The sequence below is a fragment of the Grampus griseus genome (genome assembly GCF_964374135.1).
Source record: "Grampus griseus genome assembly, chromosome: 5".
NCBI classification, from domain to species: Eukaryota; Metazoa; Chordata; class Mammalia; order Artiodactyla; family Delphinidae; genus Grampus; species Grampus griseus.
Window position 1 is genome coordinate 69,220,216 of NC_138998.1, and position 14,007 is coordinate 69,234,222.

At 34.5% G+C, this 14,007-nt stretch overlaps 1 protein-coding gene across 4 annotated transcripts in view; it reads left to right on the forward strand.

Moving 5' to 3' along the window:
- The window catches only part of OPA1 (OPA1 mitochondrial dynamin like GTPase), a 96,854-nt gene that overhangs the window by 5,839 nt on the left and 77,008 nt on the right, over positions 1 to 14,007 (forward strand). Inside the window, exons 4-7 of one of the 4 annotated variants that reach the window (XM_082654993.1) lie at positions 1,698 to 1,805; positions 2,858 to 2,911; positions 3,596 to 3,663; positions 12,415 to 12,525. In XM_082654993.1, coding sequence (XP_082511119.1) covers positions 1,698 to 1,805; positions 2,858 to 2,911; positions 3,596 to 3,663; positions 12,415 to 12,525 — 341 coding nt within the window. The remainder of the gene's footprint in view (positions 1 to 1,697; positions 1,806 to 2,857; positions 2,912 to 3,595; positions 3,664 to 12,414; positions 12,526 to 14,007) is intronic. The other 3 variants (XM_082654995.1, XM_082654994.1, XM_082654996.1) reach the window with 3 other exon arrangements.

Here is a 14,007-nt window from a genome sequence, read left to right on the forward strand (position 1 = left end):
ACGATGTTTGTAGATTTTTTGATGATGGCTGGTTGTAGCAGTTTTATTTTAATGATAAAAGTAATAGAATAGGAGAAAAAAATGGTAAGAAAAAAAATCATCCACTAGTTCATCAGTTTAACACAGCTGCCACTATCCTTAGGGATCAGTTTCTTTTAATTGTACCTATTTTGTGTATGTGGTTAATATTTTACTTTGCTTTTTAAGAATTATATAGTCATAGTGAACATACACTTTGCTATCTTGTCTTTTGCTACCTAACACATTTGTCAGCATTTTCTACTCTGCCGAGCAGCCTTCTTGAATATCATTTTCAATGTTGTATGATGTTACCCAGAACAGATGCACTGTGCTTCACCTAACTAGCTCCCTTTGATTGAGTACCTTGGTTACCTCTACTTTTTGTAACCAGATTCCTTAAAAGCCTGCTAGTGTCCAGAGTAATTTCTCCTGTTAGTCTTTCATTGTTCCCTTTTTCAAATAATAGATAGATGAGAAAAAAAGTATATTTGGTAGTTATGATTGCCAGTAACTCATGGTGATCTTTAGAAAAAGATTTTTTTTCTGATGAAATTATTTTCCTCAGGTCTCTTTTTTAAGACTTTGTGTAGACATTTTTTAGACTTTAGCTTAGGTGTATATGGGGGTGGATTTGATCTCTGCATGCACTATTCACAGCACTGTCTTAAAGGTAAAATTGTTGCATTGACAAAGATATTTACAGGAAAAGCACTCCTTCAAATTACTTTTCTAACGTTTATGAGAAGAGCTTTTAACGGTATGCATTCACTAATCCCACGCTGTAGTGACTGCAAGCCTGGGTTCTGAAGCTAGACTGTCTAGGCTTAAACGTGACTCCCCCACTTTGCTGTATGTGCAGGTCCTGTTACTTAACCTTTGTGCCCCATTCCTCGTCTGTAAAATGTGGTTGATGAGAACTGTTTTGTAGCATTGACATGAAGATTAAACAAGTTAGTGCTTTTATAGCACTTAGAATAAGACCTAATACATATTCTTATTTTGAGAAACTTCGTGTTTTATCTTCTCCAGAGAAAATTAGAAAAGCCCTTCCTAATTCAGAAGACACTGTAAAGTTGTACCAAACTTTGACAAAATTGTTGAGTATTTGTAAACAAAAATAAATACTTGATCACTTTATAAATAAAGCTAGCAATAATAAAGTAATGGCTTGTCTTGAGTTCAGAGACAGTTTTTTGAAGTGGTAACAAGTGTAAGTTTTCCTAGGGAATACAAAAGGAGAGAGAAGAGTAATGGAATTCTGTTCTTAAACTTGAACTGGGATTTCATCACTTTTTTTTGAATTCAGGTCAGGTGCTACAAAGGATTTTTCTTTTTTCTTTGATTCATTGCCTTTCTGCTGTGACTTCCTCCCCAAAAATACTTCTGTTTCCAATCCAGTGTTAACATTTATACAGTGTTTCTGTCTCAAGGCATTTAACTTATAAATCAAAGATAACCCTCTAAACCGTATGTTTGGTGAGTCTTTTTTAAAAATTTTTCATGGCTTGTAGAAGATCATCAGAATAACACATTGTTTCAGATATACGTAGCAGTTATAGTTGGAATAGGGAGAAAAATGGAAAAAAACATTTAAGTTTATATATAATTATTTAAATTGTATGCATGTTTCGATAGTCAAATTCTTATTTTGAGACTGTTTCTTTTCTCTTCTCCAGAGAAAATTAGAAAAGCCCTTCCTGATTCAGAGGACCTTGCAAAATTGGCACCTGACTTTGACAAGATTGTTGAAAGCCTCAGCTTATTGAAGGACTTTTTCACCACAGGTAAGGAAGGACGTGTGTTTGATCTCATTTAAAATGTCGGGAAACACAGAGGAAAAATACTTAAAATGTATTCATTTGTTTATTTCCATATTTTATTTATTTATTTATTATTTTAAATTAACATTTTTAAAAATAAATTTATTTATTTTGTTTATTTATTTTTAGCTGCATTGGGTCTTCATTGCTGCGCGTGGGCTTTCTCTAGTTGCGGCGAGCGGGGGCTACTCTTCCTTGCGGCAGGAGGGCTTTTCATTGCGGTGGCTTCTTTTGTTGCGGAGCATGGGCTCTAGGCATGCGGGCTTCAGTAGTTGTGGCACGTGGGCTCAGTAGTTGTGGCTCGCGGGCTCTAGAGTGTAGGCTCAGTAGTTGTGGCTCACGGGCTTAGTTGCTCCGCAGCATGTGAGATCTTCCCGGATCAGGGCTCGAACCTATGTCCCCTGCGTTGGTAGGCGGATTCTCAGCCACTGCACCACCAGGGAAGTCCCTATTTCCATCTTTTAAATGAAAATATTTAGTACAAATAAAAGCCAGGTTTTTGATAAAAGGATAAACACAACATTTTTTTGCTCTGTGGTTTTACTATTTTTTTAATTTATTTTTATTTTTTGGCAGTGCCACGCGGCACACGGGATCATAGTTCCCTGACCAGGGTTCAAACCTGTGCCCCCTGCAGTGGAAGCACAGAGTCTTAACCACTGGACCACCAGGGAAGTCCCCGTGGTTTTAATTTTTGTTTGGCCCAAGAAAATGAAAATTTGCAAGAACTTAAACATGCTTGGCTTTAGTCAGTGAGGGAAAAATAAATCACTTGCTCTTGACAAGTAGATGACACTTCCTATGTGTTTGCTGTTCATAACTGGTTAGAGCCGATTTGGTGATTTTAAAACAAATTTAATTATAACGGACCATAATGAGTAGAATTTACTAAGGCTAGTCCTGGTGTATTTGCCCAATTCTGCCCTATCATGATATAAATCTGAGGTCTCAGACATCTTTGTTTGCTCATTGTTAAATTTTACATTTCTATTTCCCCCTTTGCTGATTTTTCACAGGTCACAAATTGGTTAGTGAAGTCATAGAAGCTTCTGACCTACTTCTCTTGTTAGGTGTGTAAACAGATATTTTTGCTGATCTTAACATGCCTTTTAAATGCATCTAATAAACTAGCTGCAAATAAAATTGCAGACCAAATTTATAATATTGCTTATGCTAAATTTTAAAATGTCAGAATTATATTGGGCAAATTCATTATCCTTTAGGTGGAAATAATAAAATAATTTTTTTGTGGTAAAACTAAAATTCCTAAATATGTGTCTATATTATAAGATTAAAGTTATTAAAAAGAAAGTTTGGTTAACCAAAATATTTTCTTGAACCTGATGTGTTTGTTTCTGTTAATTGAAATGAAAGTCATTTTAATTTGTCTCATCTGTCCTGTCACAGTTGACATTTTTAATTTAATTTTTTTACTGTATATGGTCTGTAATGGCAGTAGTGTATGGCTGAACTGTAAGTACTCTCATGTAAAATAATCCTTATCAAAGATTGCCTTATTTTTTATTGTAATTTTCAGTGATATTTTAAAAAATCAGTTAAACATGTCCTATAATGGTTTTGAAAATTTTTTTCTTAGCTTACCACTGTGTTCCTTAAAATAAGAATAGCTTTCCAAAAAGTGATTTTTGCTCTAAAAATCCTTTTATCTTTCAACCGACTAAACATAATTTGGAATTTAGTTTAGGCTATTGACTTCACTGGAGAATTTAAAGGACTGCATATTTATCTTTAAGGTTCACCTGGAGAAACGGCATTTAGAGCGACAGATGCCGGGTCTGAAAGTGACAAGCCTTATAGAAAGGTACGTATAAAGGAGCATTCTTCACGTAGATAGTCTTGAAAGACTTTTTAAAGTTTTTACCTACCCTGGAAGATCTGAAAATGGTAGCATCCGAGAAGCAAACATAAAAGCATCCAGTGGAGGTATTATTATTATTCTTGGTACAAAATGCAAGGTATTATTCAACAGTTCTGGAAATATAATTGGAGAAGCCAGTTTCCCTCAAATATGTCTGTGAAATATTAGTTTCCAGGGTTGTCCCCAACAAAGGGTTTTGTTGTTAAGTATGTGTGGGGGAAAGCTGGTATAAATAAAACAAGCAGGCTTCTTTTCTTTTCCCTAGGATTTCTCAGACCTTAATATATGCATGTGCATTGTGAATCTCTAAGAGAAGTCAAAGTGTGCAGGGTTTTCCAGATTTATTTAGCAACAAAACCCTTCTTCCATGAAATACCTTCTAGGGACTAATGTTTCATGGTATACAGTTAGGGGAAATATTAAGGGAACGGCAAGTTTGTTACTAAGGGATAAATAGACTTCTGTTACATTGCTAGTCAACAAAATTATGTATGGGGTTATTTAGGATATGTTAATTTCAATTCATGCATTAAAACCCATATGAAACTTTTAGGAGAATTGCTGATGTAGAATAACGTGCATTGTTGTGTATTTATATTAATATGTTAACCTGATATTGTCTTACTCTTAATTCTTTTCGTCTTTTGAAATTGGTAAGATAACTGATTCTTTGGAAGTTTTTCTTTTTTAATAATAACCTAGATAAATAAATATCTGGAAAAAATACTCCATGAACATTTAAAAATTCAATATGAACATTTAAAAATTAAATGATGAAGGTTATTATGGTTTTAAATCATTGAGGTAAATAATTTTATGTTTTTTGGGGAAGCAGAAAGAAAGTAATTCCTATGTGTAGATTTCCATCTTGTTTCCTGTCCTTCAACTTTGAGCTTTTTGCATGATATTCCAAGTTTTAATTATATTTCAAAAGATTTTTTTTTCTTTTGTCTTTTAACTTGATCTTTTGGAGAAAACATTTTTCAAAATGTGTGTGTATATGTGTGTGTGTTTGCCTTTTAACTTGATCATTTTTGATAACCTTTTCCACTGGCATTATTTTAACCAAGGGATACCCTTGAATATACATGCTACTGGAAAGAAACATTTGAATAGAAATTAGCCTATGATGCACAGCTTATTTTGAGCCAAGGCCTTGGCGCTTAATGCAGATAGACTTAATGTGTAGAGAAAAGCTAATCTAACTGGGGAGAAGGAACCCCTGTTACAAGTATGGTAGTATGGTTTTTGAGCGACAGGATTTCTTGTTGCCTAGATCAGTTAAGGGAGGCTTGCATCTCTGTTCTTTTCTGATATGGCCTAGGATTGTTTTGGTAAATGAGAATCCTGTTTAGGTCCTGACAGATAATTCCCTTAAAATCCTGCTAAGGTGATAAATGAGTAGTAACTGATAAATGATCAAGAGCTCTGCAGTATAGAAGAAACAAGAGAACTGATCTCTGGGAATTTATATTTACAGATTTTATTTTATACAGTAGACACGAGAGCAAATTTATTGCTTTATTTTATAATTTACTTTGCTTGAAGATAAGTGCTGTTGTAGACTGTTCCTTTTTAACTTTTCCATAATTTATGGTGATTATCTTGCCCATTAAAAACGCACCAATTATTTCCAACTATTTGTTATAAATTAAGCCATTTTCATTATAGGTTAAATCAGATAGTATTAAATGCTAGTATAAATGTTTACAGAAAAAGTATTTTCAACCTCAACTAGTGGTTTTAAATTTTATTAATATGCAGCATTATGTTTTCAAGGCTTGACTGTTACCTGTGCTATTTGAAAATAATGAACTACTCAGACAAGATGCAGATAAACTGACTGTAAGAGACTTGTCTGTAAATTGATGGTTGAATGTAAGCATGGAAAGGGAGACCTTAGCAGAAGCCTTTTTGAAATTATTCTAAAGCATCAAATTTGAAAATTTGGGCAATAATCAGAGGTGGTAGGATGGCATCCAGAGTTCAGGTGATACCTTTTTGATTGGTTCAGTCTGGTGTCTGAGAGCCCCAAGATTTAAAATGGTGTTCATGCCTTAGCTTAATGATTGTTGGGTTTATACCAAAGTTTCTGGCTAGACTTCTATTAGAAATGTAAAAGTAAATGTGAATCAGATTTTTTTAATGTAGTAATAGATTAAAAACATTTCGACTAGAAGTAAAAAGAAAACTTGTTCTTTCTAATAAGAGAACACATCTGGAAAAGTGCTGGCAAGTAGAGGGACAATTAGGAACCTTTCTAAGTCAACTGAAGTGAAAGTGACAGGGAGTTGCAGGAACACAGATGCCAGATTGACTTGAGTCAGGCAGAATGAACCACACAATAGACAGATTACTGGTGGTTCCCAGTCTGGGGTCACTGGACTTTTAGGTGTTCTGGAAAGTTGTGATTGAGGTCTTCAAAAAGTCAAAAAGCATCTATTCCCACATAATGCTACACAGGCTAACTAAACCTCAAGTTTCTTGATTTTGCCTGTATTTATATCCGTTCCGTTTGTGGACAGTAATGTTCATCAAAAGTTCTTCTACGTATTTTTGATAAATAAAAAATGGAAAAATACTGAAACCACATTTTAGTAAATGCTTTTAGTTAGTCAAAAAATTTTAAACTTGTGTTCACTATAGAAAAATATTAGAAAGAGCCCTTAGTGAGACCTGGAGACCTTTAGAACTACCTGAAGACAAATTCGGAATTGGAGTGACAAGCCGTTTTTAGTGAATTAATGGACTCACCTGGTTTGTAAGTCAGTAGATTTCTGTATATCAGTCATAGTATATATAGGTGACAGGACCACTTAGTGTATCTCCTTTTTTAGATTCAGTAACATTGTTGTGTTCTAGTGAAAATTAATTTGCTAAATGAGACATTATCTGTGCTTTTGTTCTGTCATGTTTCTGATGGCTCATAAACATCTCATAGAAGTAAGGAATATGGTCATTCTGAAGGGTACAAGCCCATTTATAATTTATAGAAAATATTTGAAGTCCAAATCATAAAAAGTATTGTTACTCTTTTAAAAATAATCATTAAATAGTAATTATCTTCCTTTCCACGTTACTGTAATTCTTATTTGTGTGGCTTTACTTATTTTATACCTACCCTCTGAAATATCTCTCTTCCCTTTTCTCTGCCTAATTTCCACTCATCCTGAAAGCCCAGTTCAGTTGTCACCTCTGTGAAGCCTTCCATAACCATTTTAGTCCCAATAATTATTCTCTTAACAATTTAAAACATTTTACAGATGAAACACTATTTACTTTGGCTTTCATTCTTACTGTTTAATAGGCTATTTCTATCACAAAATCTCTGTTCTCAGAGCGCCTAGGATAATGCTGAACTCTTAACACAATTCATTAGTTGATTTAACTCAGTAAAAGTCTGATTTAAAGTAAGCAAATTTGGGGCTTCCCTGGTGGCGCAGTGGTTGAGAGTCTGCCTGCCGATGCAGGGGACGCGGGTTCGTGCCCCGGTCCGGGAAGATCCCACATGCCGCGGAGCGGCTGGGCCCGTGAGCCATGGCCGCTGAGCCTGCACGTCTGGAGCCTGTGCTCCGCAGTGGGAGAGGCCACAGCAGTGAGAGGCCCGCGTACCGCAAAAAAAAAAAAAAAAAAAAAAAGTAAGCAAATTTGATTAATGCTAACAAGAGTGGGCCCAAAGATTTTATGTAATGTGTCTTTTTGCTCTGATTACCTTTGAATTTCTCCTGGCCTTCAATATTTGACAACTATTGAAGAGAGCAAGAATGTGAAGGTAGCACTTATACTCGGAATTCTGAGTTGTAACAAAGCAGTGTTGCTTAAGTAGGACTTAACATTTCTGGGATTCCTCATGCAACAAATAATGTAAACTGTGGCAAAATGAAATTCTCACAACCAGCACCATCAAGTAGCCGCAGATTCAGGAAACTTAGGTTTCCTAAGCAGCTAACAATTGGCAACTATACTTGGTTAGATACTTGTTTTATTCCTTAATAATAAGCATATTGCATTTTTATGTCATTTAAAAAACATTAAATACTGTGTACATAACACTATTTTTAGGTAATAGTTTAGAACAAAGGGGATTTGGTAGAAATTGTATTATCGATAAAAACTATTGGTAATAGACTGATTTGTTCATCTCTTGAAATTAATTATTTGGAGAAATTGTCCAAATAGGATGCGATATTTCTCAGTTGGAGCAAATTAAATAATTCAAATAGAAAGACATACTTCTTTCTGATATCCAATAATAAACATATTTTAGTTGGCTGTGAATATCTTGAGCTGAATTATATATTACTGGGAGGGAGGAAAATAGGAAAATAGATCTTTTTAGCTAATGAAATAGCAGAATTATTCAAACTTTGAAAAGTAGTTTAGTGCCTAGGAATATTTTTTAAATGGAAGGGGAAAGAAGTCTTCACTTTCACGAAGTTCTTTTCTGGACCCAAGTTACTTTTAAAACTAATAAAACGGGTTGGCAAGCTTTTCCTTAGAGGCCAGATGGTAAATATTTTAGGTTTGCAAACCCTGTGGTCTCTAGGACTACTCAGGTAGCCCACTGTACTTTGTCAACTCCTTCTCTAAAGAGTAATTTACATTTACCCTCCGAAATATTGCAGTTTTACCATTTTCCTTATTTAAATGTAAATTGAACGTGAAGGGTCAAAGGCACTTTGAAAATAGTGAGACTGTAGAGCTAACAGGTATCAGGTGTAGACTTTGGAGTCACACTGCCTGTATTCAGACTGTCCTTCCTGTTTTTTGAGCTGTGTGACCTTGGATAAGTTCCTTAGCTTCTCTGAGTTTTTGGTTTCCTCTTCAGTAATAGGGGGAACCCTACCTGATAAGGGTTATTGTGAGCATTTCGTAAAGCCCTTTAGCACAAGATCTTGACACATGATAAAACTAAATGAATACTAATGTAATGATAATAATAATGATTATTATCATCTAACACTTAGAATTATTCCATGAGTTAGCATATTAACATTATTTGATTAATTTCCTCCTCTTAACTCCTGTTGAATCTGTTCTGGGGATTGTGATAAGTGGGAAAATGGACTGTAGGGTTGATGTGTAGCTTATTTACAGAATAGGCAATTTTTAGGAAACCCAATTTGGATTTTGTGCTGTAAACTGTGTGCGTTTTTAGGTAAAAGTAGGTTATCATTTAATTCATTCAAGCAACAGACATGGGCCAAGCCCTATCCTAGGTGCTGGCCATAACACATCTGAAGTGTCAGGCCTTATTCTGTGTGTTAGGTATAAAAACAAACAAGGTATGGGCCCTTTAGAATACTGTTAAAAATATAGTATTGGGTTGGCCAAAAAGTTCGTTCAGGTTTTTCCATCTCTTACAGAAAAACCCAAACAAACTTTTTGGCCAACCCAATATTTTATTTTATTTTATTTTTTTGGCCATGCCTCCCGGGTTGTGGGATCTTAGTTCCCCAACCAAGGATCGAACCCAGGGCCCCAGCAGTGAGAGCACCAAGTGCCAACCACTGGACTGCCAGGGAATTCCCAAAAATATAGCATTTTAAATGTATTCACATAAGAATGAGTCATAATTTCAAGATTTTAAAAAATATTTTCTAACAAGCTTATCAACTTCTAGAGGTATTTGCAGCATTTTCAGTTGACATTTTGGTTTCTGGAGTTATCACTGATTTTCTTGGTCTGACGTTATACTTTTTTAAAAACCCGAGAACACTGTACATGAAATATGGGACTATGAGAACTGCAGCGTCAAATTGACAGTAACCAGGAGATGTTTAGAGAGTATTCATCTGTGGTTGTTTACAATAACTATTGTTAAAGATCACAATTAGTACATTTTTAATGTAATATATATCATTTAAAAAACAATTATGTGCTGTTTCTTGAGAGAAGAATGTCTGAACTTGGGAAAATATTTATTGAGTAAAAGTGTTCTGTTCATGTAAGGAGGCATGAACAAATGCCTCATCTTGCACAGGAGGCACACACATTTTTCCCTTCCTTATTCCACAAGCCTTAGCTTTAAAAGCTAATCCAGCTGTGCTTAGGGTGAGATTTGATGCCTAAAGTTGGATAATGGTAACCTTTTTTAGTGTAGTGTATATAGCTTTTTCTGTGTCTAATTCTTGTTTTCTTCCTACTTTTTTTAGGAGGTAACAGTTAATTTCAACTACCTTCACATAAAAGTGCTTCAGTAACAGACTTGGAAGGAAAGTGAGGTGTCACTAGAAAGAGAGGGTGTTTTTCTTGTAATAGATATTAGATATTTACCATACACTTTGTGTGTACATATAAACAGTGGATTAGGGAGGGGTGTTTAAGCTATGAATAAACAAGGATCCTGTGCCTGATAGACCAGCACAGTTAAGAAATGTGGAATATTTTCTCACTGCTTTAGCATTTTATAACTTATACTACTGGGTATTATGTTAATTAAAGCACAGGTACACTAATGTGTAAGCCAACATGGGAAGCCATCTTTAAAAGGGAACTGTTTTGAGAAATCTAAACACTTGGATGAGTAGAAGAAGTGATTATGATAAATGACTAAATGAATAAAAATGAGTTGGATTACTTTTCTTTCTGCTTGATGAAAGGCAGTGATACAAAAAATGAAAAAAAAAGGACATAAAAAATTATGGGAATGATGAGGGTAGTGAGTTGGCGTTGCATTTCTTTGATAGATTTATCAATGACCATAAAAGTGTTTATTTAAAAGATACATGTTAAAAGATAACCGCAGGTTTTTATAAATATATTTTGTACTATTGAATTTGGAAACAAATGTTGAAAGTTCAGTTATGTTACTTGCCACTTTGATGTTCTCTTACTTTTCATGAAGAAATATCAACTAGTTTCATCCTTTGATTTATATAGTAAGTCAACCAGTTTCATTATGTTGGTATAACTTAATGTATTAAAACTAAGAATCAAACAAAATAAAAATCCCCCTAATTGTTTGCTAATATTTCCCTTAATTTAAAGTGCTTTACTGTAATACAGCTTTTCTATTTGTATTTATTTCTTTTCTGGTAAACTTTTTTATTTATATAAATCTTTGGATTATATAAATTAAGTTATTAAGCCTCCAGGTGAGTCTACTAATTAAAATTTGAATGTAACGTTAACCAATATTTCATTTTAAGAAACTTTATAATTGTACTATACAAAATAAAATATTTTTGGCAGTTATTTTATAAAGCTGTGAAGCTATTTGAAACTCCTAATGAGTGTTAGTTTTCCTAATTCTTTTTATTATTATAACTTGGTAAAAATTGTTCTCCCAGGTAAACTATTCTTGTACAAATTAAAGAGTGACCTCATTCATTGGAACTTTGCCTTTTTAGATTTCTAATTGAGAAAATATAAGGTTCCTGACATTGTCAATTGCTAGTTGTTTCTTCTCCTACATTTCTTGAGGTTGATTATCTAATAGACAGCAATTAAAAACACTGTACAGAAAATGACATGTATTTTCGTTTCATGTCACAAGTGAATACATTGCATCAGATGAACATTTCATGATTATTAAATGGAATGAATTTTAAACATAGAAATGATGATTATTTTGTGCATAGGTCCAAACTGGGTTTTGTTTCATTTTTATTTTCATAGTAACTATATTATCTCCATATCTTAATTATGTTATTTTATTGAGCTTGTGCTTTAGTAATTGATATATCCTTGGTTATATTCTCAGAGGCCATTTTTATTTAATGTCAAAACAGCTTATAAAAAGTGAAAATTCAGTCAAACTACTTATTTGATGTTGTATAAAGCTAAAACAGTACCTCAAACATTATTTTTTAATTTGCAAAAAAAAAAAACCCTTAGATTTTAATCAAATAAGATTCTGTGCGTAGACATGTAAAATTATGAATTAATATAAAACCTTGATTAACTTGATGCTCAAAACTACGTTTTGAGGGATCTTTATTTATTTACTTTTTGGCCACGCCATGTGGCATATGGGATCTTAGTTCCTGGACCAGGGGTCAAACCCACGCCCCATGCAGTGGGAGCTTGGAGTCTTAACCACTGGACCTCCAGAGAAGTCCCTTGAGGGGTCTTTAATTGAAGACATCAGATGTCAAGGAAAACTTAAGAATAATAATTTAATAAGTGATTAAGCTATTATGTATTCTCTATTTAGTCTTATGAAACTTATGGTTGAGAATTAGAAGATTCAGACCTTTGAAATCAACACTGTTCAAAACTCAGTTTTGTTTTTTCCCCCATATGTATCAAGTCAGGAGCGTACACTAGTTCGTATTGGCAATTCAAAAATAAGGGTTGAAGTATTTGTTTTCTCAGTTTTTCTGTTCCTAGGACATTTAGTTAACTATAGTGCCACCTTCCTTGAGCATTCCAGTTAGTCTCGGTTTTACTGTATGTTGATATTATATATCTGGCTCGTTTTATTCAGCAGTCACTTATTGCATTTTCCTTTTCACTTATTAAACTATGCTGTTTTATATTTCTGAGACATAATTTTACTGAGGAGAAAAATGGAAATGTAGTACAGAACCTAGTTATATAGTGGCTCTAAAGGTACATAACTGAGTTTCCATTTTTGTTATAAGCTATCCATTCTTCTCTGACTTACATCTGTTCCTTTCTTGTGCCCTTTGGTTTAACATTGTTCTCCTCCCCAATTTTCCTCTTCTCCTCGTTGTAAACTCATGGCAGGGTCTGCTTGGTGAGCTCATTCTCTTACAACAGCAAATTCAAGAGCATGAAGAGGAAGCGCGCAGAGCCGCAGGCCAATATAGCACGAGCCATGCCCAACAGAAGCGCAAGGTGATGGATGGTTTAAGGGGGCTACTGATATGTTCACACTAATCAGCCGTTTCTACCAGGATCGTGTCACCTTAATTCATTCATGGACTCCAATTATGAGAAATTATTTTTGACAAAGTAAAAATATGAAAGATAATAGAGATATGCAACTTTCCTAGAGTAGGTAAATCCAAAATATTAAACATAGGAATTTATTTTCTGAAAATTAGATTATCTGTGAGGGTTCATGGATTTGTACTTAGATAAGAGTTATGAATTGCAGCTTACTTGGTCCAGTTATTGAGTCACCTTAAATTTGTAGCCAACTTGTCTATTCTCCAAGTTTTCATTTGTAAAATGAAAAGGGTTACTGTGAATGACCATGTTAAATTAAAGAATGAAATGTATTTGTTTTAGTTAAAATGAATCAGCAGAGAATTCTTATTTCTTACAGAAGGAAACTGTAAGTCAAAAACTTAACTTTGGGGCAAAGTTATTCTTAGATACTTTGATAAATTTGTATAAAGATTTTCCACATTTATTAATAAAGTCACAGATTTTCACCTTGTCTACTGCAGGATTGAACATTGGAAATTTGATATAATTCTGGTCAATAAAGAACAGATTCTGATAAAACTCAGCATAACAGTATACAAATGTTTGGTTATAGGAGCAACCAAGGAATCCTTAAAGATATACTTTTGGCTGTTAGATGATCCTATAGTATAGATCCCAAGGTTAATGTTCTAAAGAGACTAGAGTCAAATGAACTGTATGTAATGATTTTAAAATTATACTCTAAGATCTTGAAATCAGCTATTTGTGTTACATATATTAGATAAGAAAAATTTTGGAGTTAGGTGCAAATCTTACTCAGGAAAAAAGATTCAGTCATATAATTAGCTTCCTGTAGGTTCTGATATTGAAATCAACCAATATTGTAGATAATTAGTGCAATAATTCTGCTGGCTAACCCTGTCGCATTTGGTGGTGGTTAATACTTGAGAATACTCATCATAGTTTTCATTTATTTTTTCAGTATCACTACCTGGCTTTTCTCAATTCCATGGCTGTGGAATCAACTCTTGTATGTTGTTTAGCTTTCAGTGAATGAATAACATAGGTAGAAATAGAAAACAAGTTATTTTCCTACTTGTGTTAAACCAAGGGAGGACTTATTTTGGCTGCGTTGGGTCTTCGTTGGTGTGTGCGGGTTTTCTCTAGTTGTGGTGAGCGGAGACTACTCTTCACTGCAGTGTGCAGGCTTCTCATTGCGGTGGCTTCTCTTGTTGCAGAGCACAGGCTCTATGTACGCGGACTCAGTAGTTGCAGCACCCGGGCCCTAGAGTGCATGGGCCAGTAGTTGCAGTGCATGGGCTCAGTAGTTGCGGTGCGTGGGCCCTAGGGTGTGCAGGCTTCAGTAGTTGTGCTGCGTGGGCTCAGTAGTTGTGGCTCACGGGCTCTAGAGAGCAGGCTCAGTAGTTGTGGCACACGGGCCTAATT